General features: G+C 40.3%; 1 protein-coding gene across 3 annotated transcripts in view; it reads left to right on the top strand.

Annotated features, from left to right (window-relative positions):
* Positions 1-8,626: 8,626 nt before the first annotated feature.
* Positions 8,627-27,181, top strand: part of ZCCHC2 (zinc finger CCHC-type containing 2) — a 59,203-nt gene continuing 40,648 nt past the window's right edge. For all 3 annotated transcript variants that reach the window (XR_005212185.1, XM_037805873.1, XM_037805872.1), the window contains exons 1-3: positions 8,627-9,700; positions 22,525-22,636; positions 25,312-25,388. Coding sequence is in view for 2 of the 3 variants with exons in the window: in XM_037805873.1 (XP_037661801.1) it covers positions 8,759-9,700; positions 22,525-22,636; positions 25,312-25,388 (1,131 nt within the window). In the remaining variant the exon portion in view is untranslated. The remainder of the gene's footprint in view (positions 9,701-22,524; positions 22,637-25,311; positions 25,389-27,181) is intronic.

Genomic DNA, 27,181 nt, shown 5'->3' with positions numbered 1-27,181 from the left:
AGAAAGTAAAGATTTTCCACCAAGTAAACATCAATTCCTTTGATCATACATAGAAGTTAAAGTTTTAAAACATGGTCATATCTTCCTTTTCCCTTTAGTCCAGTTTACCTTAGACCTAACCAAGTCCATTTTGTTCAAATCTCTAATTAAAGTCTGATCTCTTTTTTCAGCTTCTTTAACATTTGCTGTATGGGGTAATGTTGACATTCATAATGCCAAACTTTGGCTCTGAGTCTCAGGTTTCACACAGATACCCGAAGTTCTGGGGACCAACTAGGTTATACACAAATAGCTCGTCATCTCAGAATTTAGAAATAACCATTACAGCTCATGAATATATGTGACTGTTGTAAGAGTTTACAATCTAAGAACCTTTACATAAGCCTTCTCCTGATAACTATGCTCTCAGATTCAGTTCTCAGAGTTTGCACATTATAATTAGCCCATATTATTGAGGCATTATAATGTTTATCTTTTTGATTCTGGCTTATTTCACTCAACATACGAGGTTCACTCAAGGTCCATTCACCTAATTGCATACTTCATTTCTTCTTGCTGCTGCTCAATATTCCATTGAATGTATACACCACAGTTCACCATTCCACTTATTGGTCAATGTACCCTTAGATCACCTCCATCCATTGCGAATCGTGAATACAGCTGCCATAAACACCAGTGTGCAATGTCCATTCATGTCCCTGCTCTCAGTTCTTCCCAGTATATACCCGATAATGGGGTTGCAGGACCATATGGCAACCCCATAGTTAGTTTCCTGTGAAACCACCACACTGCCCTCCAGATGGGCTGCACCATTCTACTTCCCTACCAACAGTGAATAGGTACATCCCTCTCTCCACATTTCCCACAGCACTTGTAACCCTCTATTTTTAAACAGTTTTATTCAAACACCCGTACAATCCATTCTAAGTAACCAATCAATGATTCCCAGTATAATCACATACTTATGGATTAACCTTCACAACCTATATAATGACACTTCCATTTCTTCCACAGAGAGGAAAAGGAGAAAAACAAAGAAGAATAAATATATAAAAGATAGAAGAAAAATAAAAATAAAGTAAAATACAATGAAAAGGTCAGATGCCACCACCACCACCAAGAATTCCATCATCACTCCCTTATATCCCCCTTATAGACATTTAGCTTTAGTATATTGCCTTTTTTACAATTAATGGAAACATCTTACAATGTTACCATTAACTATAGACTCTAGTTTGCATTGATTGTATTTTTTTCCCTTGTACCATCCAGTTCTCAACACCTTGCAATGCTGACATTCATTTGTTCTTCATCTTTAAAAACATTCTTATATTTGTAAATTTAATCACCATCAATGACCACTCTATGTTTCACTGAGTTATACAGTCCCAGTATTTATCGTCTATCTTTCCTTCTGGCATCATACATGCCCCTTTCAACCATACTCACACTCAGCTTTGTTCAAAGTACTTACAATATTGTGCTACCATCACACAATACCATGCTATCGATTTCTGGATCTATACATTCAATCCTGTTTAGCCTTATGTACTCCTTCAGCATCAAATGACCAATTTCTACCCTCTTTCTCTCTCCTGATAACCCGTGTTCTCAACTTTAACCCTCAAATTTCACTTATCAGTGTTAGTTCATATTGGTGTGTCTATTGAGTACCTGTCCTTTTGTTTCTGGCTAATTTCACTCAATGTAATGTCTACTGTCTACCATTTTGACTTTTGGAATTTATATGTCATTTTATTTTATTTTTTTCTCTTTTACTCTCACTGATAGTCTTCATTTCTACTCTCTTCTCCAAACCAATCTCTCCTGTCTTTTCCTATCTGCCTGTAGTGCTCCCTTTACTATTTCTGATAGAGCAGTCTCCTGTTTAGCAGGTGTCTCAGTATCTGTTTGTCTGAAAATATTTTAAACTCTCATTTTTGAAGGACAGTTTTGCCATATATAGAGTTCTTGGTTGGCAGTTTTTCTCTTTCAGTATCTTAAATATATCACACCACTTCCTTCTGCCTCCATGGTTTCTACTGAGAAATCCGCACACAGTCTTATTGAGCTTTCTTTGTATGTGATGGGTCACTTTTCTCTTGCTGCTTTCAGAATTCTCTCTTTGTCTTTGACATTTGATAATCTGATTATTAAGAATCTTGGAGTCAGTCTACTCAGATCTTTTCTGTTTGGGGTATGCTGTGCTTCTTGGATCTGTAATTTTATGTCTTTCATAAGAGATGGGAAATTTTCAGTGACTATTTCCTCCATTATTGTTTCTACCCCTTTTCCCTTCTCTTCTCCTTCTAAGATACCCATGACACATATATTCATGTACTTCATGTTGTCATTCAATTCCTTGAGACCCTGCTCATATTTTTCCATTCTTTTCCCTATCTGTTCTTTTGTGTAGGATTTCATATGGCTTGTCCTCTACTCCCTGAATCCTTTCTTCTGCTTCTTCAAATCTGCTGTCATATGTCTCCATTGTGTTTCTCATTTCTCCTATTGTGCCTTTCATTCCCATAAGTTCTGCCAATTGTTTTTTCAATCTTTCAAGTTCTTCCTTATGTTCACCCAATATCTCCTTCATGTCTTTCATCTCTTTTGCCATATCTTCTCTCAACTCATTAATTTTATTTTTGTATATATTTAGCATATTTGTTTGGAGAGCTTTAATTTGTTGTTTCAACTCTGTATCTCATTTGAAGTATAAGTTTGTTCCTTTGGGCCATATCTTCATTTTTTCTGGTGTGATTCATAATTTTTTATTACCCCAATCAGATTTTCCCAGACCAGATGGGCCCTGGTCTCAAGAGGGTGTAATCAGTATCAGATTTCCCTGAGGATGAGACCCAGCAGATTATCAGAGTTTCCTGTGAGGCCTCTTGACACTGTGCTTTTCCTATCCTGCCCAGCAGGTGGCACTTGTCAGCCTGCAGCTTCCCACCTGTCCCTGTCAGGGCTTTAAGACTGTCAGAAGCCAAGCTTAAGCTGTTTCTGTTTTTTTTTCTTTTTTTCCTCTCCCAGGCCCTGGGGTCTGCATTCTCTGAGGGAAGGCAGCCACTTGAGCTGGGCCCTGCCTCCTCCTCTTCAAAGGGAAGATAAGCCCTTAAGGGATTTATCTCCTACATTTGACTTCTTTTGTTTCTCTAACTATCCTAACTCCACCGTTGCCTGGGTCAACACTGACAATTGAAAATACCCGAGGCTTTCTCTAATGAGATACTTAGAATGAGAGAAAAATAAGGAAAAAAGAAAGAAATCTCCTTTTCAGAGCCAGTCCCTAGCCCTCCAGTTAACAGTCAAGAATCACAGTTGGTGCCCAGTTCTATGTGCCCCTTTTTCTTGGGACACGGCCCTTTTTCAGTATTCTGAGTTCAGCTGACTCCAAAAGCCTCTGTTTTCATTTATTTATGTATTTTTTTTTTTCCATCAGCCATGCCTCCTCTCTGTCAGAAGCCTCGGGTCCTTTCCGGCTTGCTCCTTGTTTGTCTGTGCTTGTAGCTTGTATTCAGTAGTCCAAATTCATAAACTAAAACCACAGTTGGAACTTGGTTGAGTTACCTTCTCTTCCTTCTAGTAGACTGCTTTTTTCCACAGGGAAGTATTTCAGCTCAGCCTGCCATGCCAGTTGGGGGCGGGGCACCAGCTCCACGGTTTGGGGAGCTTTATTTACAGTTCTTATGTTGTGATCTCAGCCATCCCACCCATTCCAGACTGGTGTACGATGTATGTTTGGTCACGGATGTCTCCCAAAAGTTGTTCCAGACTATTTACTAGCTGTTCCTGGCTATTTGGTAGTTGTTCCAGAGGACTAACTAAATTCCATACCTCCCTATGCTGCCATCTTGCCCTGCCTCCTAAACCTAATCATTTTAGAATCAAGTTTATTCCTGAACAGGCTCCAAAGATTTGGTGAACTTCAGGGTTTCTCCAAAAGTTTCAATTAAGAAGAAGGAGAACTAGGGGAGTCTAGTCAGTCTAAGTCCCTAAGAACCTTAATGACAAATAGAACCACAACTCCAGGGAGACTCTGAATTCAGCCCAACCCTGAATTCCAGAAAAGGTACCATACATCAACACTGGCTATGTTACCCAATGGTAACACTGTCCCAGTGAGAATACTGATAATTTTTTATTATGCCAAATCTGTCTTATAGGCTGCTTTTCTTTTTTTTTATTTATTTATTTATTTATTTATTTTCATTTTTCCAGGGCTTATCCTTTTTTTTTTAATCTTCATTTTATTGAGATATATTCACATACCACACAGTCATACAAAACAAATCATACATTCGATTGTTCACAGTACCATTACATAGTTGTACATTCATCACCTAAATCAATCCTTGACACCTTCATTAGCACACACACAAAAATAACAATAATAATAATTAAAGTGAAAAAGAGCAATTGAAGTAAAAAAGAACATTGGGTACCTTTGTCTGTTTGTTTGTTTGTTTCCTTCCCCTATTTTTCTACTCATCCATCCATAAACTAGACAAAGTGGAGTGTGGTCCTTATGGCTTTCCCAATCCCATTGTCACCCCTCATAAGCTACATTTTTATACAATTGTCTTCGAGATTCATGGGTTCTGGGTTGTAGTTTGATAGTTTCAGATATCCACCACCAGCTACCCCAATTCTTTAGAACCTAAAAAGGCTTGTCTAAATTGTGCGTAAGAGTGCCCACCAGAGTGACCTCTCGGCTCCTTTTGGAATCTCTCTGCCACTGAAGCTTATTTCATTTCCTTTCACATCCCCCTTTTGGTCAAGAAGATGTTCTCCGTCCCACGATGCCAGGTCTACATTCCTCCCCGGGAGTCATATTCCACGTTGCCAGGGAGATTCACTCCCCTGGGTGTCTGATCCCACGTAGGGGGGGAGGGCAGTGATTTCACCTTTCAAGTTGGCTTAGCTAGAGAGAGAGGGCCACATCTGAGCAACAAAGAGGCATTTGGGAGGAGGCTCTTAGGCACAATTACAGGGAGGCCTATAGGCTGCTTTTCAAAACCTTAAAAAATAGCTTTTTAAATTTTGATATGCAATCATTTTTTTTCCAACATTGTACATCAATGAATAATTTACTGTGTTGTTTGCAAGATATTTACATCAGTTTTTAAAGTGTACCCTTTAAAGACAAATCATCATTTAGTATGTCTTTCAAAATAAATGTTGTATGTGGCTCAACTAAACAAAAATTTTTTTGAGATACCTTATACCTGTGCCACTTTACATGATCAAACCTAGAGAGTGCGAGAACAATATTAGACACATGCTGGTTGCTTTCCCCTGTTCCCCGCTTCCTTTCCAATATCTTCTGATTTCTTTTGGGGGATGCACATGATTCTGAAGAAGCTGGCTCCATTTCTCTGACCCCAGCAACTGCTCAGGAATGACATGTAGCCTAAGCCAATTCAATTAGGGTCTGGCAACACTGGGACACAGATGTTCTCTCTTGCCTGCTAGACATGAACAAGGATGGAAGTGGCCCAGGAGCTGCTGGCAGTTACTTTTAATTCCTGGAGCATTATTTGTTCATTTGTTTATTCAACAAACACTTATTAACATCTACTATGTGCCGGTGTGAAAATATAACTACTTACTAAATTGCAGTTGAAAAGTTATCACTTCTGTATGTATATATTATATTTTACAATGAAAACTATGATTTATAAAATTAAGACATGGCCATTTCATATTAAGATATTTATATTCTAATGGGGGAAACTGATAGGGAAGACAATTCTTGGTATAGATCAGGTTGGCTGGTTCAGGATATCATCTGAAGTAGAAATGGATGTATTTGGGCATCCCTTTTATGGATTTGGTGTCACTAAGTATATTAGTCTGCTTGGAACTATTTAATTCTCTATGGTTTTGGTGAAAGTTCTTGCAGTAACCCAATCTCAAAAGGGAAATTGTCTATTACACTATTCAAAACTGTAATAGTCTCTTCTGTCACTGGCTATTATCTTAATCCCAAGTGTAACCTAAACTTGAAACCAGCTTTTGGTTTCATATAAATAAATGGAGAGTACTACCAGTTATACCATCATTCATTGTGAAAGAGGCAAATAAAACAGTATACTGAATATACATTTGATATCATTTAGGGAAAAGAGACAATAGCACTTGTGCCCTTAAATATGTCTTTTACATGATATATCGCTTTATTAAAGATGTGGATGCAAACTGCACACCCACTATTACTACAGGAACACTATCTGGCCCATCTGAATTGATTATCCAGAGAATGTGTAAAATACCAGTGTCTAGAGCAGAGTCTCAATAGGAGGACAGGTGGGAGTTTATTAGAATCATCTGGGTAGTTTTTCCCAACTAAACACACACCCACACTTCACCCTGGATTCTCCTCTGGGCCTATCTGAGAAGCACTGCCTTGGGACATCACTTTTACTGAATGTGTCATTGCTCTCATTTATGGTGGGGGTGGGCAGGGATTGAAGCCTGATCTGGTGAGTTGTAGCATGGGAAGAGGACCCAGAAACACTGCACTGAGGGATAAATAGTAAATGGTCCAGCTGACAGATGATAATCAGAATCATTAAATTATAGTACATGTCATTTATGTGTAGGAGTTTTTAACACTGTATTTTCTCAAGTTGACCAAAGATAGGACAAAAGTAATGAATATTGATTACAAAGCTGAATTCTGTTGCAAAATTTATGAATCAAGTATTGTGGAGAGCTCCTACCAAATGGCTTCTTACAGCCAAGGAAAATGTAATGACCCTTTGCCTGGGTCACATGTAAAAATCAACTCAGAGGTAAAGCACTTGCTCCCTGCCTAGACTATCCAGATTTAGACAGGTGACTTGCTATCAATTTATGACTATCTAGCAAGATTAATATTATGTTTAAAGTGTTTCACCCTAAGCTTTAGAAATGAGGAATAGGAGATGAAACAAGAGCAGAGGATTCCAGGGCAGTTGGGGTTGTAAACAAAAGGGGGCAGGGATCTGATCAGGTTCTTTAACTTTCGTTAATAAAAGTCCTTAAAAAGTTTCTGCCGATTGTTTATAACACTCCTTAAACTACATTCAAAGGATATAAGGAAATGGTAAAAAAAAATGCGCATTTTGTCAACCTCAAATGTGTTATGAAACTGATTCATAAATTAGCATCTTTGGGCATGAAGTTGTGAGACAAGCAAAGAGGACTCAGCATACGCTCTCTTAAAGAAGTCCCAACACTTCTGGAGTTACAAAGTGACTTTTTCTGTAAACTCCGAGAACACAGTTGTAGTATTACCTAATTTACAACATTAAGGATTTTTAAAGCCCACCTTTTTTATTAGCTCTCATATTATCCAGCCGGGTTTCAAACATTCGGACTACATTGCTAAAAGAGCAACAGTGAGACATTCTGGAGGTCTTCAAACCTTAAAAATGTAACGAAACCTTCAAACAAAAAATTTTAAGCCTGCCAGTGTGGTAGCTTATTAAATTCTTCGAGTCAGTGTATCAACACAGGGATTCAAAATCAGTGTAAGGCCCCGAAACGTTATTTAGCAAACATAACGATTCCCCAAAGATGGAAGTTTTGGGGGGCTTTTCCTAAACTGTCGTTGAAAAAGTTTGCAAAAGGCGTTACAGGCCAGAGGCAACCGTTAGGTCAGGGGCACCCAGGCAGCGCGTCACCTCGGGGTCCAGAAGCCTTGGAATTCCCGCAGGTGGCGGTCGCTTCGCGCCCCTTGGCCGGCGGGTCCCCGCTGCGCTCCGCGGAGCCCGCACTCGGCCGGGGCGCGCGCGGGGAACCACCCACCGGAACCCCCCAGGACCCTGATCCGCAAGCATGCGCGTAAGCACACAGATCCTTTTACAGGTTTTTGTGGAATTATCCCAGGGCTGAGTTTCAGAAAGTTGACGAGGCTGTGGGGGATTTAGGAGCTTATGCTGGGCCAGCGCGCTCACTTCAAAGGAATTCCCGCTCCAGAGACGCTTCCCACCCCGGGGGAAGGCTGTCCCGCGTCGCAGGAGGAGGCGGGGAGGGCGACGCGAGGTCGCAGAAAGGCAGTAGTAAAGGGGAGGGCCGCGGCGTTCAGGAAAGGTGAACACCCGGCGCCCTCACGTGTCCCGCACGCTCTTCGCCGCGCTCAGCACACCCCGCCGCGGCTCCGCGGTTGAAGCCAGATTCTTCCCCACTCTGCTGCAAACGCTGAGCCTTTTAGGACCGCGCGGAAGCCATGAAAGGAGAGGCGGCCGGGTTGGGGCTGGGCGTGGCTTTGCGGAAAGAGGCGGCCCCTGGGGGCGGGGAGAACTACGTAACCGACGGCTCGGACCGCTGATTGGCTGAGATGCGATGCGGAGCGCCCGCCACCAGGCCCGGCCGCTCCTCCTCCTCTCCCTGCTGCTGGGTCCGCGCCGGCTCGCGAGGGAACCGCTCAGGCGCCGCCGCCCCAGCCCAGTGCGGACGACGGGAGGAGGGAGGCGGAAGGAGGACACGCTCGCTCGCTTGCGCCCACCCGCACCGGGCCCCCAGAGCCGGCGCGGCACCCACCGGGAGGAGCCGCCGCGGGCACGCCCCGCCTCCCGCCCGGGAAGACGTTGCCAGCGACCCCGCCGGCCGGCCACCGCCCCCTTCGCCGGCCGAGACCCGCCCCCGGCCCTCCCCCGGCGGCATGGCGGGGCCCGGCTCCTGACGGCCGCGCCGCCGCCTCGGCCCCCGCCCCGTCTCCTGGCCCCGCCTGGCCGCCCCCGCTCGCATGTCCGCGCCGCCTTAGCCGAGGATGCTGAGGATGAAGCTGCCGCTGAAGCCGACGCACCCCGCGGAGCCGCCGCCAGAGGCGGAGAGGCCCGAGGCGGACTCGCGGCCGGGCGCGAAGGCACCGCAGCGCCGCCGCCGGGACTGCCGCCCCCCGCCGCCGCCGCCCGCGGGCCAGTCGCGGGGCCCCCCGCAGCAGCAGCAGCCGCCGCCGCCGCCCCGGGGGCTCGGGCCGCCTGTTGCTGGCGGAGCGGCGGCGGGGTCGGGCATGCTGGGCAGCGGCGGCGGGCCCGCGGTGGCGCTGCGCGAGCAGGAGCGGGTGTACGAGTGGTTCGGGCTGGTGCTGGGCTCGGCGCAGCGCCTGGAGTTCATGTGCGGGCTGCTGGACCTGTGCAACCCGCTGGAGCTGCGATTCCTTGGCTCGTGCCTCGAGGACTTGGCGCGCAAAGACTACCACTACCTGCGCGACTCGGAGGCCAAGGCCAACGGCCTCTCGGACCCGGGGCCGCTGGCCGACTTCCGCGAGCCCGCCGTGCGCTCGCGCCTCATAGTCTACCTGGCGCTGCTGGGCTCGGAGAACCGTGAGGCCGCCGGCCGCCTGCACCGCCTCCTGCCCCAGGTGGACTCCGTGCTCAAGAGCCTGCGTGCAGCCCGGGCCGAGGGCTCTCTGGGCGGCGCGGAGGACGAGCGCAGCGAGGACTGTGACGGCGAGGAGGACGCCCAGAAAGACGGGTCCGGGCCGGAAGGCAGCGGCGCGGAGTCCCGGGCCGGCAACGGGCTCGGCTTCAGGGCCCAGGAGGAGCTGCTGCTGCTCTTCACCATGGCTTCCCTGCATCCGGCTTTCTCCTTCCACCAGCGGGTCACCCTGAGGGAGCACCTGGAGAGACTCCGCAGCGCGCTCCGCGGGGGTTCCGAAGACGCGGAGGTGGAGGTTGGGCCGTGCAACTTTGCGGGCCACAGGGCCCAGGTAAGGCGCGCGGAGCCTCCCAGGACTCGCTCTTGGGCACCCCTTGACCGAGCCTCACCCCGGCGCAGGTGGCTCGCAGTTCCCACTCCGCTTCGCTTTGCGGTGCCGCTCAGTTCCACCCCCGCCCCCACCCCTACCCCTTGCACACACGGACACCCGCCATTAGCAGAATGCTCTAGAAGTCCCTTCCGTGCTGGAGTGGCCGCGGAAGGCATGGTGCTCGCGGCCCGGGTGCCGGTCTCGGATGAAGGCTTTCGGGGCGTTTTGGGCTTTGAACGTCCCTCGGGCACTGGCGGAGCTTGTCTGTTCGCCGCAGCCTAACCCGGAGCAGCACCTTCCCATTCTTGCTGACGGGCGCTCTGCTCTTGTCACGTTTTAAAGCCCTGCCTTACTCCTCGGCGAGGTGTCCTGAAGGTGCGCTTCCGGGGTGCTGCCCTTGTTTTTGTACATAGGGACTTTTTGCTCACTGGATGCCTGCGTTAAAGGGGCAATTTGGGTCTCTTGGCTCCTGCTCAAAGAACCTGATGTTCCCAGAAGAAATTTGATGCGAAGGCCTGAGAATTAACTCAATTAGATAAGCAGTAACTCAGGTTGTCCAAGTAAAGAAACCTCTGCTAGGGCAGAGGTTTACCCCTGGCAAAACCTGCTTTCTAACGAGCTCGGTTCATGCCTACAGTTTTGGGTCGGGGGAAATTTGTTGGGCCCTTACGATAGTAATATCATTTTCTAAAAGTTATTAGACGCCAAAATGTAGTAGAAGAGAATATAGATGAGCCACTTGTCGCAAACTTTAAAGATGAATTTTTATAGCGCCATGAAAGCAATTTAATAACGATTTGGTCCTGTAAAGTCCTTGAGGATGACATTTTAGGGGTAGGGGAAGAAGGGTATAGTTTCTGTTAGAGTAAAAACCATGTACAAGAAGAGGTTATTTTCGTTGGTTATAGCCTTTTTTTTTTTTTTTTTTTAAATCAGCAAATTTTTTAATATTTTAGAGCAGTTGTAGGCTTACAGAAAAATCTTCCAGGAAGTACACAGTTGCCTTGTTATTCCTCCCAAACACACACAAGTTTCCATATTATTAACATTTTATACTAGTGTCGTACATTTGTTACAACTGATGAACTAATATTATTCTAAGTATATTATTAAGGTCCACAATTATGTTAGTGTTCATTCTTTGTGTTGTATAGTTTTGCTTTTTTAATTTATTGTGATAACATATATACAACATAAAATTTCCCATTTTAACCACATTCAGGTATACAATTCAGTAATGTTAATTATATTCACAATGTTGTGCAACCATTTCCACCATCCAGTACCAAAACTTTTCCATCATTCCAAACAGAAACTGTACCAATTAAACACTAACTCCCCATCCCCCACCCCACCCATGCCCCTGGTAACCTATATTCTAATTTCTTATTCTATGAAATTACATATTCTAATTATTTCATATAAGTGAGATCATATGATATATTTGTCCTTTCATGTCTCTCTTATTTCACTCAATGTGATGTCTTCAAGGTTCATCCATGTTGTAGCATGTATCAAAACTTCATTCTTTTTTACAGCAGAATAATATTCCATTCTACGTATATGCCACATTTTGTTTATCCATTCATCCATTGATGGACACATGTAAATAATATTGCTGTGAACATCAGTGTGCAAATATCTGTTCAAGTCCCTGCTTTCAATTCTTTGGGATATATAAACATATAAAATCAGCAATTTTGGTAGATATTTTCTATACTTGATAAATTCTTGAATTGTGGTAACACATATAACACAAAATTTCCTATTTTAAACATTTTTAAGCATATACTTCACAGTGATATTAATTACATTTACAATGTTGTGCTACCATTACCACTATCCATTACCAAAACTTTTTTATCACCTCAACCACAAACTCTGCACCTATTAAGCAAAAACTCCCCCTTGACTCCTCTCTGGGGCCTCTGGTAACCTCTGATCTATTTTCTGTCACTGCAAATTTGCTTATTCTAGACTTTACATGTATGTAAATCATACAATATTTGTCTTTTATGTCTAACTTATTCAGCATAATGTTTTCCAGGATCATCCATGTTGTAACATATACATAGCAGAACTTCAATGATTTCTGTATATTTTGTTGTATATACATACTGCATTTTGTTCATCTTTTCATCTGTTGATGGACATTTGGGTTGTTTGAGTTCCTGCTTTCAATTCTTTTGGGTATATACCGTAACCATAAAATCATCACAATTTTAAATCTTTGACAAAAAAAGGAGAATATATGATGTAGTTGTCTAGGAAACTGGGAGTGACGATGAGCTAGGAAGATGCAGGGTCTACACTTGCAATGATGAGTCCAGTGGGAGACCTGTCAGCCTGGTTGTATGTTTTCCTCCACCTCTCTTCAGCTACATCCTCAGAGTCTTATTTGTTTCTTCCACTGATATTGTTCTGTTGTGCTTTCCTGTCTCTTTTCTTGTCCCACGAAGATGACCCTGAGGCTTCTTTGGTTCCGGAAGTCATTTTACCAAAGTACACGTGATGTAAGCTCTGTACATGCTAATGCTATCTGGTGTTTAACTCCAGTGATTTGAGAGGGATAATTACATTAATCATCCTTTCTTAAGAAGTAGAGGGTAGAATAGCTTCTCATGCTGCTGCTATCTGGAATTTGTCCACATTTCCAATGTTTCAAGTATGTATCGGTCAATTCTTAGTTGCAGGTAATGGAAACAACTCTACCTGCTACAAGTGTCACCCAAGGCTCCTCTAGGTTGATAGTCAGATGTGAAGTCAGAGGAGCCATGCAGGGCCTGGGGCACACTCAGTCTTCTTTACTTGCTGTGAGTCGGTTATAGCCTTTTAAAAGGTATTAATTTGGATGACATACTTTCAACTTACATGGGCCTTTGGATGATAAAGTGGAAAAGGGGATCCCCTCCCCCCCTTGCTTGAAAGTTAATTCAACTTATGTATCTACTGTCATTCTAATACTCTGGAACTAAAATTGGGCATTATTTTTTTCTAATGGCTCTGTGGACTCAATACCCATGCAATCAAAGAATTTGGGGGCTGGAAAGGTTTTAGAGAGAACAGGCTTCCGTGAGGTGACTAACCCACGTTTTAGGACTTAGGTGTTATCCAGTTCAGAGCTGTGGTAATGCTAGTGCCCAGCATTTTCTTGGTGAGCTTGAAGTTTTATCTTTCATCTATGAACTTTCTAGCATGTAGGGTCTGCATGGATCGTGAAAGCCATTCCACTTCTCAGCGTACTCACTGAAATGACTCAAAAAAAAATTGTCTTAATTGAGAAGCCTGTATACCACAGATTACATTTCGAGAAGACAGCCGAACTCAGTAACAATGCTTAAAGTATCTATTTTTAAATTCTCATAGTAGTGTATATATACAGATAATAAAGACAACCTTAGAACGTAGGTCTAATGAAAATATCCCACAATGGAACAGTTCATTCTATTTCATTAGACAAAAAGTGTACCCGAATTTTTATGTTAATTAACTGCTAGGAGTTTTATTGTTTGTTTGTTTTTAATGCTAAAATTGAAAGGCGACTAGACCAAGGGGCGAAATGCCTACAAGCCGGTGTAATGAGCTTTTTATCTTGCCGGCAGTGTGTGGCCTTTTCTGGCAACCAGTGAATGCTGGGAGGAGTGGATAAAGCGAGGGTGGGTATCCTGCTATTAATTTCAGCACATCGTCACCTCACAGGAAGTGCCCGGTGCTCTGGCCATCTATTGAAGAAAATAAATCTTAGGGGATAAGGGTACCACAGGTGACGGTGAAGGCTATTTCTGGACACTGAAGGTGCTCTGAACTTGTTTCTCCAGAAGGAGTTTAGGGTTACCTTAACAAAGCATTTACGTCTCGTTAAATTGTTACGACCTCACATTTTCTGCTTGTTAAAGAGTAGTCCTAGTCCCCCAGCTGTGGCATGTTCTGGCCTTAAAGACATTTTAACATATCTTGTTGCTCCCAGGCTGTCACTCCAGGCGCTGCTAATTGGGATGGCTTGATTTAAATCCTGATTCGCTGCAGTCCAATCCCGCGGTGCCTCGGCCTTCCGCCACCGGTCCCTTCCTGAGGAGGGAGGGCGCATCTCTGAGTCTGCAGAGAGGAACCCGAGTCCCGCGCGTCACTGGAGTGTTAGAGCCAGAGTCTGCCCGCCGGTCGGCAGATGGCGATCCGCAGCAGGTCCCTACGGCCGGCTTCCTCTTCAGCCGCTGCAAGATGGCGGCAGCGCGCGCGGCCACGTGACCGGCGCGCTCCCGGAGGGCGGGGCAGGGGGCGGAGCCCGGCCAACCAGGGCCGCTCCCGGCCTCTGCTAGAGGAGGCGAAGGCCTCGTGCTGGCTAGTTAGGCAGACTCGGGCTGGGAACCACGTGGGTTGTGTTCTCTGGAAATGCTTGGCTGTGACGATCGTTTAAGGGGTAGTTCGTGGGGCAGCACTTTAATCCCCCGGAAGTAACCTTGCAGACACATGTATGAAACTTTTTAATTGCTTAAGAATGATCCTTGTTCTTACTATTGGCTAAGTGAAGTTTTTCAGTGCTCAGTATAGCGTGCTAAATGGATGATATAGAACTGATTTCCTTTTGCTTTACTTTTTTAAGTAAGGCATGCTTGACCAGAATAGTGTTCCTGATTCTCTCCAGACTTGTATCCAATACCTAATATAAAGCAGCTTCTCTACAAAAAAAAGTTAAAAACTAATGACACAAGTAGAACATATGCTTTTATGCCCATTTTATATTATAGTCTTTCAAGTTAAGGCTCAGCAACTATCTAGTGACAGGGTATGTTACAGTATTGATAGTGGAGGTGGCAAGTCCACAGACTTACTACTAGCATATACTGTATTAAGTCATGATTGAAGATTTCCAGTATGTTTCTACTTTTAAAGATAATATTTCTGTAACATTTTCACGGTTTTTTTTGTGGGGTTTGGATGATTTTATATTAGATATGACATTGGATTATAACTTAAATTTGGCATTACTTTTAGGAGCCTTGTACTTGAAACTTGTATTCTTTACAGCTGCAGTGGACAGCCAGTCACTTGTATAAAATGTGCAAATAGGCCAGTGGGCAGTAGTGAAAATACTCATTAACAGTGTCCTGGTAAATATGATTTAGTTCTGTGTTACAGAGTTACAGATTGCATGTATAGTATAGCTGGAAAAAAAAAATGGATACCTTACAATTAGGAACCAAAACTATAAATGGTGTGTTAACAATAGCAACAAAAAACTCCATAAGTATTTTAAAAGGTGTCAGGTTTGTTGCTGTTTCATTGAAAAGACATGAAATAGACGCAAGCATCCTACCTCTGTATGCTTAAAGGCCCAGTTTATGGAAATGGTTGCTCTAATTTTGGAAGTTTAACCCAGAATCAGCAACACCAATGTGTAAGAAGCATAAAAATGCATAGATTCTCATAGTAATGGTTAATACTGTTGAAAAGATAGTTGCTTGGCTCACAAATAGTGCTCATGCTTGAATGAAAGATAGAAACTATGTTTTTGATGCAAAGGCATGTGCTAATCAAGTGTCTGTGTCATTTGAACCCAGAAAGTTACATTTGAACTTAGTATCATTGAATTCACAAAAATTGAAGTGGCAGTGGGTTCTTACAAACATCAATAGTTAATAAACAGATTAAAAGAAAAACTTTGCAAACATGTTGCCTTTTCATAGATATGTTAATTAGCTATGTAGTATTGTACTTGATAGACCAGATACCTCAAATTATTTTAGTGCTGTGGCCTGAAAAAGAAAAAAACTTTTCTAAGAGTTTTCACATAAATGCTTTTACTCTAAGATAACTTGAAGGTAGATGGCAACGAGAATCCTAGTGTACATTTTTAAAATGCCAAAGGAAGAACAAAAACTTTCCTGTATGTTCTTTCTCTGCCTCTTGAAAGAAGTCAGCTGCCAACCAAAAAGGAAAGGTTAGATATCAGGATTTCAGTTGTCATTGCACTGGGCACTACAAAGATGCTTTTTAAAAAGAACAATTTTAATTATCACATGTCATAAATAACTTATTTAAGTTGGCTACTGCTGAGTGAGTTTAAAGTGAATAGTCTCACTAGAGTGATGGCAGCTTTCTGAAAAGGATTTCCTCACTTACAAGGTGGGAATAATTATAGTGCTTGGGTAGTTAGGATTACAAGGATAATACTCAGAATAATATCTGACACATGGTCTTCAATAATTGTTAGTTATTACAGGCCCATGTTAAGCCTTGTTTGAAAGTTGGTGGTAGAAGAGTGGGAACAGCATTTCACAAATACAGAAATAGCTGTCTTTTAAGGGAAATTTTAAGTTACTTTGGCTGCAGCAGAAGATACAAGTAGTTCTTTATAAAAGCCTTTTGGAAGAGGCTTTTGAATATCAGGGTTAAGCAGTGATTATTTTGGTAGCAAATAGGAGCTATTGGGCTATTGGGTATCCTCCAGTTACCAGTTTCCCATGCAATAGATTTCTCAGGTAAGGAGAACTCTGGGAAAGTGGCACAGCACAGTAGGAAGGAAGAGGTGGTGGAGGTGGAGAGGAAGCAAGTTCCTTTTTTCCCTCTATATATATATATATATATTTCTCCCCCCTACTTTTTTCCATGTAGAGAGGGGGCAGAAAGTGGGTCAAAAGGCCTTGAAGAGTGATAGGCATGCTTAGTAGAACACTAGACCTGAGGCTTAAATTCCATTGCTGCCACTAACTCTGTGATACTAACCAGGCCACTTAAATCTCTGAGCCTCAGTCTTACCTGTAAAATGGAGATAATAACTTCCTTAAGGAGGTTGTGATGACTGAATTAATGAGATAAGATGAAAAGTAGTTCATTTACTGTCTTGAATATGAATTCTCTTGAGAATGGTGCTCAATGCATTTTTCTTTTCCACTGTGATGCAGCCATCCAGATTGTTATAGAATCTGTTTTCTATTTTTTTTTTTTCACTGAATAAAAATCCATATAATGGAGTATTTTGTATATTGTTCTCTGTTACTATACTTATGAATACATGGATGTTCAGGAAGGACACAGATTGAAAAGTTAGTGTTTGGAACATTTATTTGGGGCAGTTATTTTATTTTTGTTAATATTTAAATTGTAAGGATGTGTATATATGCTACAGATAAAATAAACCCAAAGGAAGCAATGCCCTAGGACACAATTTATGAAATACATATTCTCCCCTTAGGATTTGGGAGTAGGAATAGGCAAAATACATATTTTGAATTTGGATTATCATTAATTCCCATGTATTCATAATCTGCTTAAATCTTTGTCCAGTTTTTACATTTAGCTGGAAAACTATAATTTAAAGCTATGTTTCAATTTTGTTAAGTTATATAAGTCTTTGTTAATTCAGAGCACAGATTGGAATTCATTTTTACACCTTTTTATAGAAGCGATTAAATTGGCTAATTTCTTTTAGCTCATTTACTATTTTTGTCCTTCTTTGAGAAATGTTAAGCTAATGTTTTTTTTTTATTTTCAAGGTGAGAGAGAAGAAAAAAGGCCTGCATTATTCTCAAAGCAGACTGAGCTTTAATTTTATTGACTATATTTTTCATTATGGAGAACGGTGTGTCTAAAGTACTTCTTTTACTTTTGGGGAGTGCTTTGTCAAAAAAGCCTCGTTCGTCCAGTTCCTTTTTTGCTTCCTATGTAGACAGTCCCTCTAGAAGGGAAGTACCTGATCATGTGTTTATGTAACAGGTGGTGGCGTGGCTGTACCCTTGATGGTGCGTTTCCATCTGTTCTTCCTGTACTCCAAGGAACATTTGAATTCCCTTCTAAATTTCTTAGCTGTCTTATACAGATTCCCTTAGAAGGGTTTTCTGTTCACTCAGCCACTAATTTAGGTTAGAGTTAGGTTTTGCAATGGTCATTTTGGCAGGTCATGTAGTTTTTCTAGTCTTCAGAGTGCTCATCACCATCTACTGCATAAGACTGTTGTAAAGATGAATGTAATACTGTGTATGAAAATGCTTGGTAAACAAGAGGGACATACATATGGTTTAGCAAGTGAATAGCACAATTTGGTTTCAGTGGACAAGCAAAAAAGTAGAAGTTTGAAGAAATAATAGAAGTTGGGCTACAGAGGGCTTGAAGTTCAGGTAAAAGGAACAGGTTGCCAGTGGGAGCCAGTGAAAATGTGTGTGTATGAGTGTGTGCTTGTGGTCTATATCTCCTGGATGGCCACTGTCACATTAAATTTAATATGTATAAGAAGAAGGCATCGATTAAAAAAAAAATTCCTCCAGACTCACCTGATTCTCTTGGTAGTGCTTTTGTACTTCTAGTCACCCTGATTTGCTTGATAACCTTAATCCTCTCTTCCCCTCATATCCTGTATTCATCCTTTCCTCATCCTTCTTGCTGGCACCATTCTCCTTTGAGACTTTCCTGCCTTGCCTCTTTTACCTGTTGGATACCACTGTCAGATACATCTTCCTAAGTATTATTTTAGTCAGATTACATTTCCTTTCAATGATTGAGGGAGCCTGGCCTCTAACCGTTCTTTGGTCTCAAAAATCCCTTTTTTCTCTTTCTTCGCACATCCTACTTTCCATTCAAGGTTGAACTCATGTCCTTACTTCTTGCATGATGGTCTTTGGAAATGTCACTTTGGCAGCTTTCTCCTAAGATTCTTTACCACCTGTGAATTCCAGTAGTATGCGTATTCTGTGTTATAATTTTGATACTTCTCATGTCGTTCTTAGTATTATTTTTAATATATAAAATTGGCTTTCCCTAGTAGATTTTAAATTCTCCAGGGAACTCATGTCTCATTTTTTTGTCAGTGCTTAGTCATAATTTCCTGTGCTTGAGCTTCTTAGATGTAGTTCTGAGAAATTCCAATATAATAAGTGACTTTAACTGCTGTGATTTTTTTGGTGGTTTTCAATTTCACCAGGTACTTTATAAAAATATTTGCAACTATATTTTATAGGCGCAATTGCTTTGGGAATAAGAAAATGAATTGTTTCTTTAAGTAAAAAGCATGGAACGGTTTAGATTCCTAAATTAACTAAGCTTCTGTGTGTGGGAAGTGCATAAATTTGTGCAAAATCTAGTGATGATGTTTTGGTAAGACCAAAAAAGTCATAAATTAGGAACTATTTTCTTATTGTTTACATAGTTGTCTGTAGGGAATGTTTATTTTTTTATTTATTTTTTTTTTATAATTAGCAAATTTCAAAGAATATTATAGGTTACAGTTCCACTGTTTCAGTTATTTCCTTATTGTGAAATATAGCATATACAAAAAGATACCTTCCAAAGTATGATTTAATAAGTAGTTATATAGGAAATTTCCAAAGTTGTTTTGAGTTACAATACCATCGTTTCAGTTATTTCCTTATTGTGAAATATACATTCGAAAAGGTGATAGCTTTCAAGTTACAATTTAACAAATAGCTATAGAACAAATTTCAAAGGATGCTGTGGGTTAGAGTTCCACCATTTCACTTCTTTCCTTCTAGCTATTCTAATATCCTAGCAACTAAGAAAAAGAAAATTATATAGAGATTTAGTACTCATAATCCTTTGTTAAATTCTTTATCTTGTCTCTTGCTACCCCTTCCTCTAGTTTATCACTTTCCCGATCTTCAGGGATGTCTAGGCAGTGACTACCCTAACTTGTTCATATTGAAAAGGGGTGTCAACTTTATGAGAAAAGGGGACACATCTGGTTGATGTTCTTGAAGAGGCTGTTGCCTCTGGGTTTGGGGACTTAGCTGGCATAGGAGTTCCCTGAAGGATTTATGTTTCTGAAGAACAAACTTAGTGAGTGAAACTTTTATAGAGTCTCAGATAGAGCAACTCTCTGTGCCAGTGTCATATCTTAGAAATAGATCATGCAAACACCTATCTATATTTGTGGTGCTGATCTGTGGGAAACATGCCTTTAAAGAAGCCCTTTCAATCCTATTCACCTTCCGTACATCTCTGATATTATCCATTAACAAACAATCATCACCCCTATCCATTGCTACACCTTTGAATTCACCATCATTAACATATCTGAACATATTAGATTATCATTCCCCCTCACTAGCTTCTATCAGTAGGTCCCCAATATTCCACATCATAAGACATTGATTTTACATTGTTCCAAGAGTTCATAGAAGTGGTAACATACAATATCTCTCCTTGTGTGTTTGACTTATTTCACTCAGTGTTATATCTTCAAGGTTCATCCATGTTGCCATATGTTTCAGGACCTTGTTCCTTCTTACTGCTGCATAGTATTCCATCGTATGTATGTATGTACCACATTCTGTTTATCCAGTCATCTGTTGAAGGGCATTTGGATTGTTTCCATCTCTTGGCAGTTGTGAACAGTGCTGCTGTGAACATGGGTGTGCAAATGTCTGTTTGTGTCACTGCTTTCACATCTTCTAGGTATATACCAAGAAGTGGAATTGCTGGATGGTAGAGTTAATTCAGTATCTAGTTTTCTGAGAAACCGCCAAACTATCTTCCACAGTGGCTGTACCATTATTCATTCCCACCAGCAATGAATAAGAGTTTCAATTTCTCCACATCCTCTCCAGCATTTATTGTTTCCTGTTTGTTTAATGGCAGCCATTCTTATTGGTGTGAGATGGTATCTCATTGTGGTTTTGATTTGCATTTCCCTGATAGCTAGTGAAGATGAACATTTATTCATGTGTTTTTTAGCCATGTGTATTTCCTGTTCAGAAAAATACCATTTCATATCTTTTGCCTATTTTATATAATTGGGCTGTTTGAACTAGTGTTGTTGAGTTGTAGGATTTCTTTATATATGCATCATGTCAGTCTCTTATCAAATATATGGTTTCCAAATATTTTCTTCCATTGAGTTGGCTGCCTCTTCACCTTTCTGGTAAAGTTTTTTGAGGTACGGAAGCTTTTGATTTTGAGGAGTTCCCATTTATCTATTTTTTCTTTCGTTGCTTGTGCTTTGGGTGTAAGGTCTAAGAAGCTATCTCCTATCATTAGATCCTGAAGATGTTTCCCTATATCTAAGAGTTTTATAGTACTGATTTATATTGAGGCCTTTGATCCACTTTGAGTTAATTTTTGTATAGGGTGTAAGAAAGGGGTTTTTAGTAATTTCAGTAAATTCAAAAAAAAAAATCAACAAAGAAATTCTTAATTCTTGCTTTGTTTTTATATTGAGAATGTCTTGGAACTTTTAATGGTCTATATCAAGGGCCCCAAGGAAACAGAATATTGTTGGGTTAGCTAAAACAAACTCCATCTACCACTTGACTTTTGTTAACAAAATAAGCTTCAATGAGGCAAATTGACCTTTGTTCTAATGGTATGCTTCAGAGAAGTGTTTTTTTTAGGATTGTCCAGCCACTTGACTAGTCCAAAAACTTTTCCCACATTGAAGAAATCTTCTGAAGTATTATATAATCATGATGTGTGGAAGTTAAATCCGAATACTCTCTGTTGGGAATAAGATGACAAAACTGTGTCCAGATCACCTGAGTTATAGGACTCAAAGATTTTAGATAACCAGTAGCTGTTGAGGAGGCAAGTCATAGGACAGAAAAAACTTTGCCTCAAATAAGTTTTAGAAAGGAACAGGGTATGCACATCCAAATGGGCTTTGTGTTCCTGTGCATATTTTTGCAGGGTTAGAATTTTTAAACTATCTTCCTTAATCCAATCAGAGAAAAATTACCTGCTTCTCATTTGGTCCAGACACTTTCACCTAACTAGTCTTTGTGAAATGTCAATTCTAGCATGTCATCTGTGTTACATTTTTATGGGAAGTTGAACTTAATGGACAAATTGGATATGATTCCTCTCAATGAGATCCCCATTAAACTATTTCTCAAAATTTATGGCACACTTCCCCCAACACCAAGTATAGAAAAGCATATATGACATGTGGAAATGGGAGATAGAATTGCTGAGCCATCATTCTCTTTTGTGGCTAGTAAACCCATAATTCTGATCTCTGCAACTTAGGAGACAGTGTGTGTAAATTTTAGAAATAGCTTCTAAACTTAGTCTAACTGATTTTATAGCATTGAGACTTGGGATAGGGTTGAGAAGAATCACTTAATTAGAAGATATTTCATGGGTTGGTGAATTTAGATCCTTGGGTAGAAACTTAAACTTCATTTTCCTCCCCAGGATATTAAACAGGAGGCTTTTTCTTGCTTGTTAGATTGTGTCTTTAAAGTAGCTTCAGAATTCAAAAATGTGCTTTGATTGTAAAGCCAACACTTTCTGACAATTACTTCAATAGTATAATGTCTGTGAAGACGGCATAAAACTTTTCTTTTTTGCATATTTTGCATTAATTTGTCTTTGAAGGTTGTATTATTTTTAATTTTTGAACCATATGAGCAATGTAGAAAAATATTCACTGAAACCAATCAATGACTACAAGTTGTGTAATGAATAATTTAAAATTACAAATGCCCTTACATATGGGGGATAACTGTGTTCCTTCAATTCTGGTTTATTTTAGTATAGAATTGACATCATTGGCAACTCTGAATAGCAATATGAAATTTTTATATGTGCCCTAAGAAAGCTGAGGCAGTGAATAATTCCTAGAATATAGTTAAATGAAAATAAAAGTTGGTATTTCTTTTCCTTGCTACTCCGACACTTTGTGCCTTTCAGCCCCTAATATATAATCACATATTTGATCTCTAAAAGTTGCTAGTAAAATGGTTGCTATTAAAAGTATAAAGCTTAAAATTTAACTTGTTTACTTTAATGGGATTTATTAGTCTGTGGTGTAGATTAACACGGTTCCCTTTCTCATCTAGAATGACTCTGCTCATGGTGATTACATGCAAAGTAACACGACCAGCTTCATAGAACAAGCGCCAGTGCCCCAAGATGGACTTACTGTGACACCTCACAGAGCCCAGCGAGAAGGTATGCTGTATTTTTTTGTAAACTTAAAGCATTAGTGCACCAGAAGATTGCAGGGTAATACACTGATTAACTCTAACTTTTCCCTCTCCTTTTTGGAGTAGGGAAATACTGCTGGTCCTTCTGGGTTTAGCTCACATACTGGTCCTTCCCAGTTCTGTGCCCTTTCTCTGCTCCTGGAGCACTTTCCTTGTCCTAGCACACACCTGCTTGATTCTCCTCGTATTATCAGTCATCTGTGTGACTGTACCTGAAACCTGGTTGTGTGCTTCTGGAAAGTGGCAAAGACCTTATCATATTCCCAGAGCATTTAGTATAGTGTTTTAATCTATAGAATGTGCTCGGTGTTGATTGAACAATAAATTTCAGAAATGTTCACTGTAAGAGAGTGAATAAATTTCTTACAAATTCATGCTTCCTGCAATAATAGCAGTTTTCAAGAAGGCTGGGATGGGAGAATGAAAAGACATTGCCATCTAAAAATAAAGGAGTTCAGGTATTCTCTTCTCTTTGCATTTCGGAAGTCCATTAACCTGTGTTGGAGAGGATAATTGAAGTGGGAAACTTAGACTGTCATCTGTGCCTTAGAGGAGACAAAGATATGCAATAAGCATCATACTCAGTTGTAACCATTTTTAACTTATGTTACTCTGTTTCTAGTTAGTCCTGATAATAATTCTTTTTGTGTAATACATTTTCCTCCCAGAGAAGAAGTAGACATGAATGTTTAATGTTTTTAAAAGTTTACATAATTACTACTTTTAGTCAAGACATTTTCACAGTACTCCTCTCTCTCCAATTAATCTACTTCAGTCACAGACTGTGTCACTTAAGCTCATTGAAGATATGAGTGATCTAAAGCAGAGTTTGGTTTTACAAGGAAGGTCTCCTCTTTTTTTTTTTTAATAAAAAAATATATTTTCTTGAAAAACCTAAAGACTGCATCAAAATGTTATCAACTCTAATGTGGTACTATAGGTGATTATTTTTACATACCTAAAGTATGTTGTACATGCTTTTTAGTGTCAATTAACAGCACTAAAGGGGATCTCCTGTTGTCATCCATTCCTCATTGTTTAGTATCCTGTCTTACTCATCTTGATTCTGATAGATAATGGCAGGTATAACTTGGAATTGAAGCTGAAAATAATAGCTATGTTCCCATACCCCACAATGTCATAGTGGCTTTTTCTGCTAAGACAAACTGGAGGTCTGACCAAACAACGAGGTTCTCCTACCCTACCCTTAGCCCACTGATTGGCAGAAATAGAGCTGCTTTATTTCTAAAGGTAGATTAGTTGAGGAAGCCTTTGTTTAATAACATCTTCCTTTAAATAATTTAATAGGAAAGCTTTTGAAAACAGTAGCCCTTCCATCCCCCACCTTGGTCTTTATAATATTCTGAGGAATTACAGGCTTCTCATTTGGCTTTTGAGGTTTTCTTTTGTCTCTTATTATCAACATTTCTAGCTCAGGAGGGGAACTTGACCCAGAAGCAGGGAACCAAGCGCTTAGTATGTTTGGAATGTTAGCATAGAACACTAATAATGGTATCTCCTTAGTTTATTATGAATGTCTGTTTACCTGCAGATTTCTTCTGTATCTTATACTCTTTGTTCTCTTATCACTCTCCTCCATGATCTATAACAATCTTATTTCTTCCTCTTTAATTTTGTTACTTTGTATATTTGACTTCAACTATTTTAACTTATTTCACTGGGGCAAAATAAATCCTTCCCTTTTCTTCCCGATCTCCTGATCCATTGAATCCAGCTGTAACCCGTTCCTATTCAGTCACTGTCCTGACTCTTCCTGCAACCTTTGTCATATTCATTATCACTTTGCACCCTAAGCAACTGTCTTTTCTTCTTTAATCCTTATGTTATGCTTAGTAGATTGGCTTTTGTCATTTTGCAAAAAGTTTCACTTCCTAAGTCAGTATTTTTTTTAAAGGATGTTTAAGATGAGTGGTTGCAGGATTTGTGTATTTGCTTACTTGACAAATAAGCAGATTACAATACAGTTCAGTTCAGAGTAAATTGTTCCTAAATCACAACGTAATTTATCACTGCTATTTTATAATAGATTGCAAAAATTTTGCTGGAGTGAACCTTCATGGTTCGGTATTATGATATTAAAGGACATCTTTGAAAGAAACTATTTTTATATCCCAATTAGATATTTAACAATTTTGATATATTACTTTTGAATAGTTTTTTTTTTTCAATTAAAAAAACAAGATATTTTCTAGTGTATACATGTTGTGTATAAATAGTTGAATGAACACATGCATTTGATACTAACATGCCGTAATTCTGGTATGGTGATCTGAAAGCAATTTTGAAGATTATCATCTAGAAAATATCTTCAGTGCAGGCACCTTATTATTATTATTATTATTATCTTTATCTCTGGTGTTTAGCAGTGTGCTTGAAAGTACCTAGGCACTCTGCATGTTGAATAGAGATAGAAAAATACTATCTCATGGATGGATGGCACATTGCTATGCTTCTGTTTTTTATTTCATGGTTTATTGCCAGTAGTAAAGATGAAAGCAAACAACTTAATTGTTAAGCATTTGTCAAATTATAGGGTTGTCCTAGTTAACTGAAAGTTGTATCTAGACTCTGTAGAACAAGTCATTGTATGTGTGTGTGTGTGTTTTTTTTTTCTTTCAGCTGTACACATTGAGAAGATAATGTTGAAAGGAGTCCAGAGAAAAAGGGCTGACAAATATTGGGAATACACCTTCAAAGTAAGCTACTGTCACCCACAAAAAGATATCTCATATTCTGTGTTAAATGATCTTTTAGAAAGAATGAAAATTGATCTTTGGAAAAACTTACGACAGGTTTGCTAATTCAAGAAAAGATATACATATATATATATATATATATTTTTTTTTTTAATGGAAAGGAATGAACTGTTTTTAGTATCCTCTGCATGGTTTTCCAGAGTAAAAAAAACTTCAAAGATTTTGTCACATTAAAATTACTCTGAAAATTTTATTTAAAAAAAAAAAAAAGATTTAGGGAGACAAGATATAAGATGTACCTTTAAAAAGTAGAAGACTTTCCACCCATGTTGTTTAAAACAAGATTGCCAGCGTTGTCTTTCCTGGCATTGATTTCCCTGACATTTTCCTCCCCTCCGTTCTCTGTGATGTTTTTATTCCCTGGCCTTTGCTCCCTGGTCGTCTTACCTGTAGTTGCTGTCCCACCATTCTGTCCTCCAAACAGCTGTCTGGTTAACCCTGAAGCCCATCTCTGATTAGATGACTCCTGGGATGACCTCTGGTGTCTCCTTACTGCCTGGTGATGTTATCCATCTCTTCTTTATTCCTCCCTGCTCCATCGTTTTACCTTTTCAACCTTCCTCCCTGCAGGTGAACTGCACACACCTGATGCTACAGGGAACAACACCAGGTTTCTGTGCTTCCTCACTTCAGTTCCTTCCTCAAAGATCTTGCTGAATTTTAGCTAGAATCATTTCTCATCCTCCAACAGAATGTTTTCTCATTCATCAAACCTTTACTCCCTTCCTATCTTCCACAGATTATTTATAACTGGGCTGCATCTTCCTGGTAGCTTATTGTCCAGAAATCTTCATGCTTGTGTTACCCCTGTATCTGTATCTATACACTGTATCTGTCCTGCTTAGTATATTTATTGAGTGAATTTTGAAACTTTGACTTCTGCTTCGTAGGAGAAGTATCTTCATGCAAGTTTTAAGTCCTTATCTCCATGTGTTTCATTTACAGTTTTGTAACAGGTGACACAAGCCACTCTTTGCTCTCTTTTGGTCATGCTGACTTTCCCTTTGCTCTAGAACTCACAGACTTGTTCCTTCCTGAAGCCTTTTCTGTCTCCTTGACCTGGGACCCTCTGCCCTCCAATCTGTGCCCAAGTGCCCCTTTCTCAGAGGACTTCTTGGATATCTGCTCTGCTGTGCCTCCACTCTTGCACCATGCCCTGTTCATTTCTTCAAAGCACTAATCACTCTTTGAAGTTCTTCTTACTTATCTCCTTTTATGTCTCCTGCACTAGACTGTAAACTCATCCAGCAGAGACTAAACTGTCTTGCTCTCTCCTGTGTTCCTTCACTGAGAACAGTGCCTGGCACAAGTAGCTGCTCAATGAATATTTGAATAATTAAAAATCATTTAAAAGAAGTGACAGTTAATAAAGATTGTTTTGAGGGTTGCTAGATAAAATTTTCAATGTATTTTAAAATATCTGATTAATTGTAATAAGAGTAGTTGGTAGGGAGGGCTTAGATATTAACATAGCTCAGATATTTAATTGTAGGATAGAAATTATTAGTGGATCCCAGTCAAGTCCACTGAATTGAAAAAGAATCCAGGAGGCAGGTAGCATAATAGATTCCCATTCTGGCTCTTCTGCTTACTTAGGTCGCACCCATGTAAACTTCTTTGAGCTTTAGTTTCTCTATCTGAAAGCAGAGAGCATCATACCTGCCCCACCCACTTTAATAGGATTTTAAAGATGTAAGATAAAGATGAAATCTCTTGGTTAACTATACATCATC

Source organism: Choloepus didactylus, chromosome 16 (assembly GCF_015220235.1).
Source record: "Choloepus didactylus isolate mChoDid1 chromosome 16, mChoDid1.pri, whole genome shotgun sequence".
Classification (NCBI taxonomy): Eukaryota; Metazoa; Chordata; class Mammalia; order Pilosa; family Megalonychidae; genus Choloepus; species Choloepus didactylus.
Note: the sequence above shows the minus strand (reverse complement) of the source record. Positions and strands in the feature narration are given on the sequence as shown.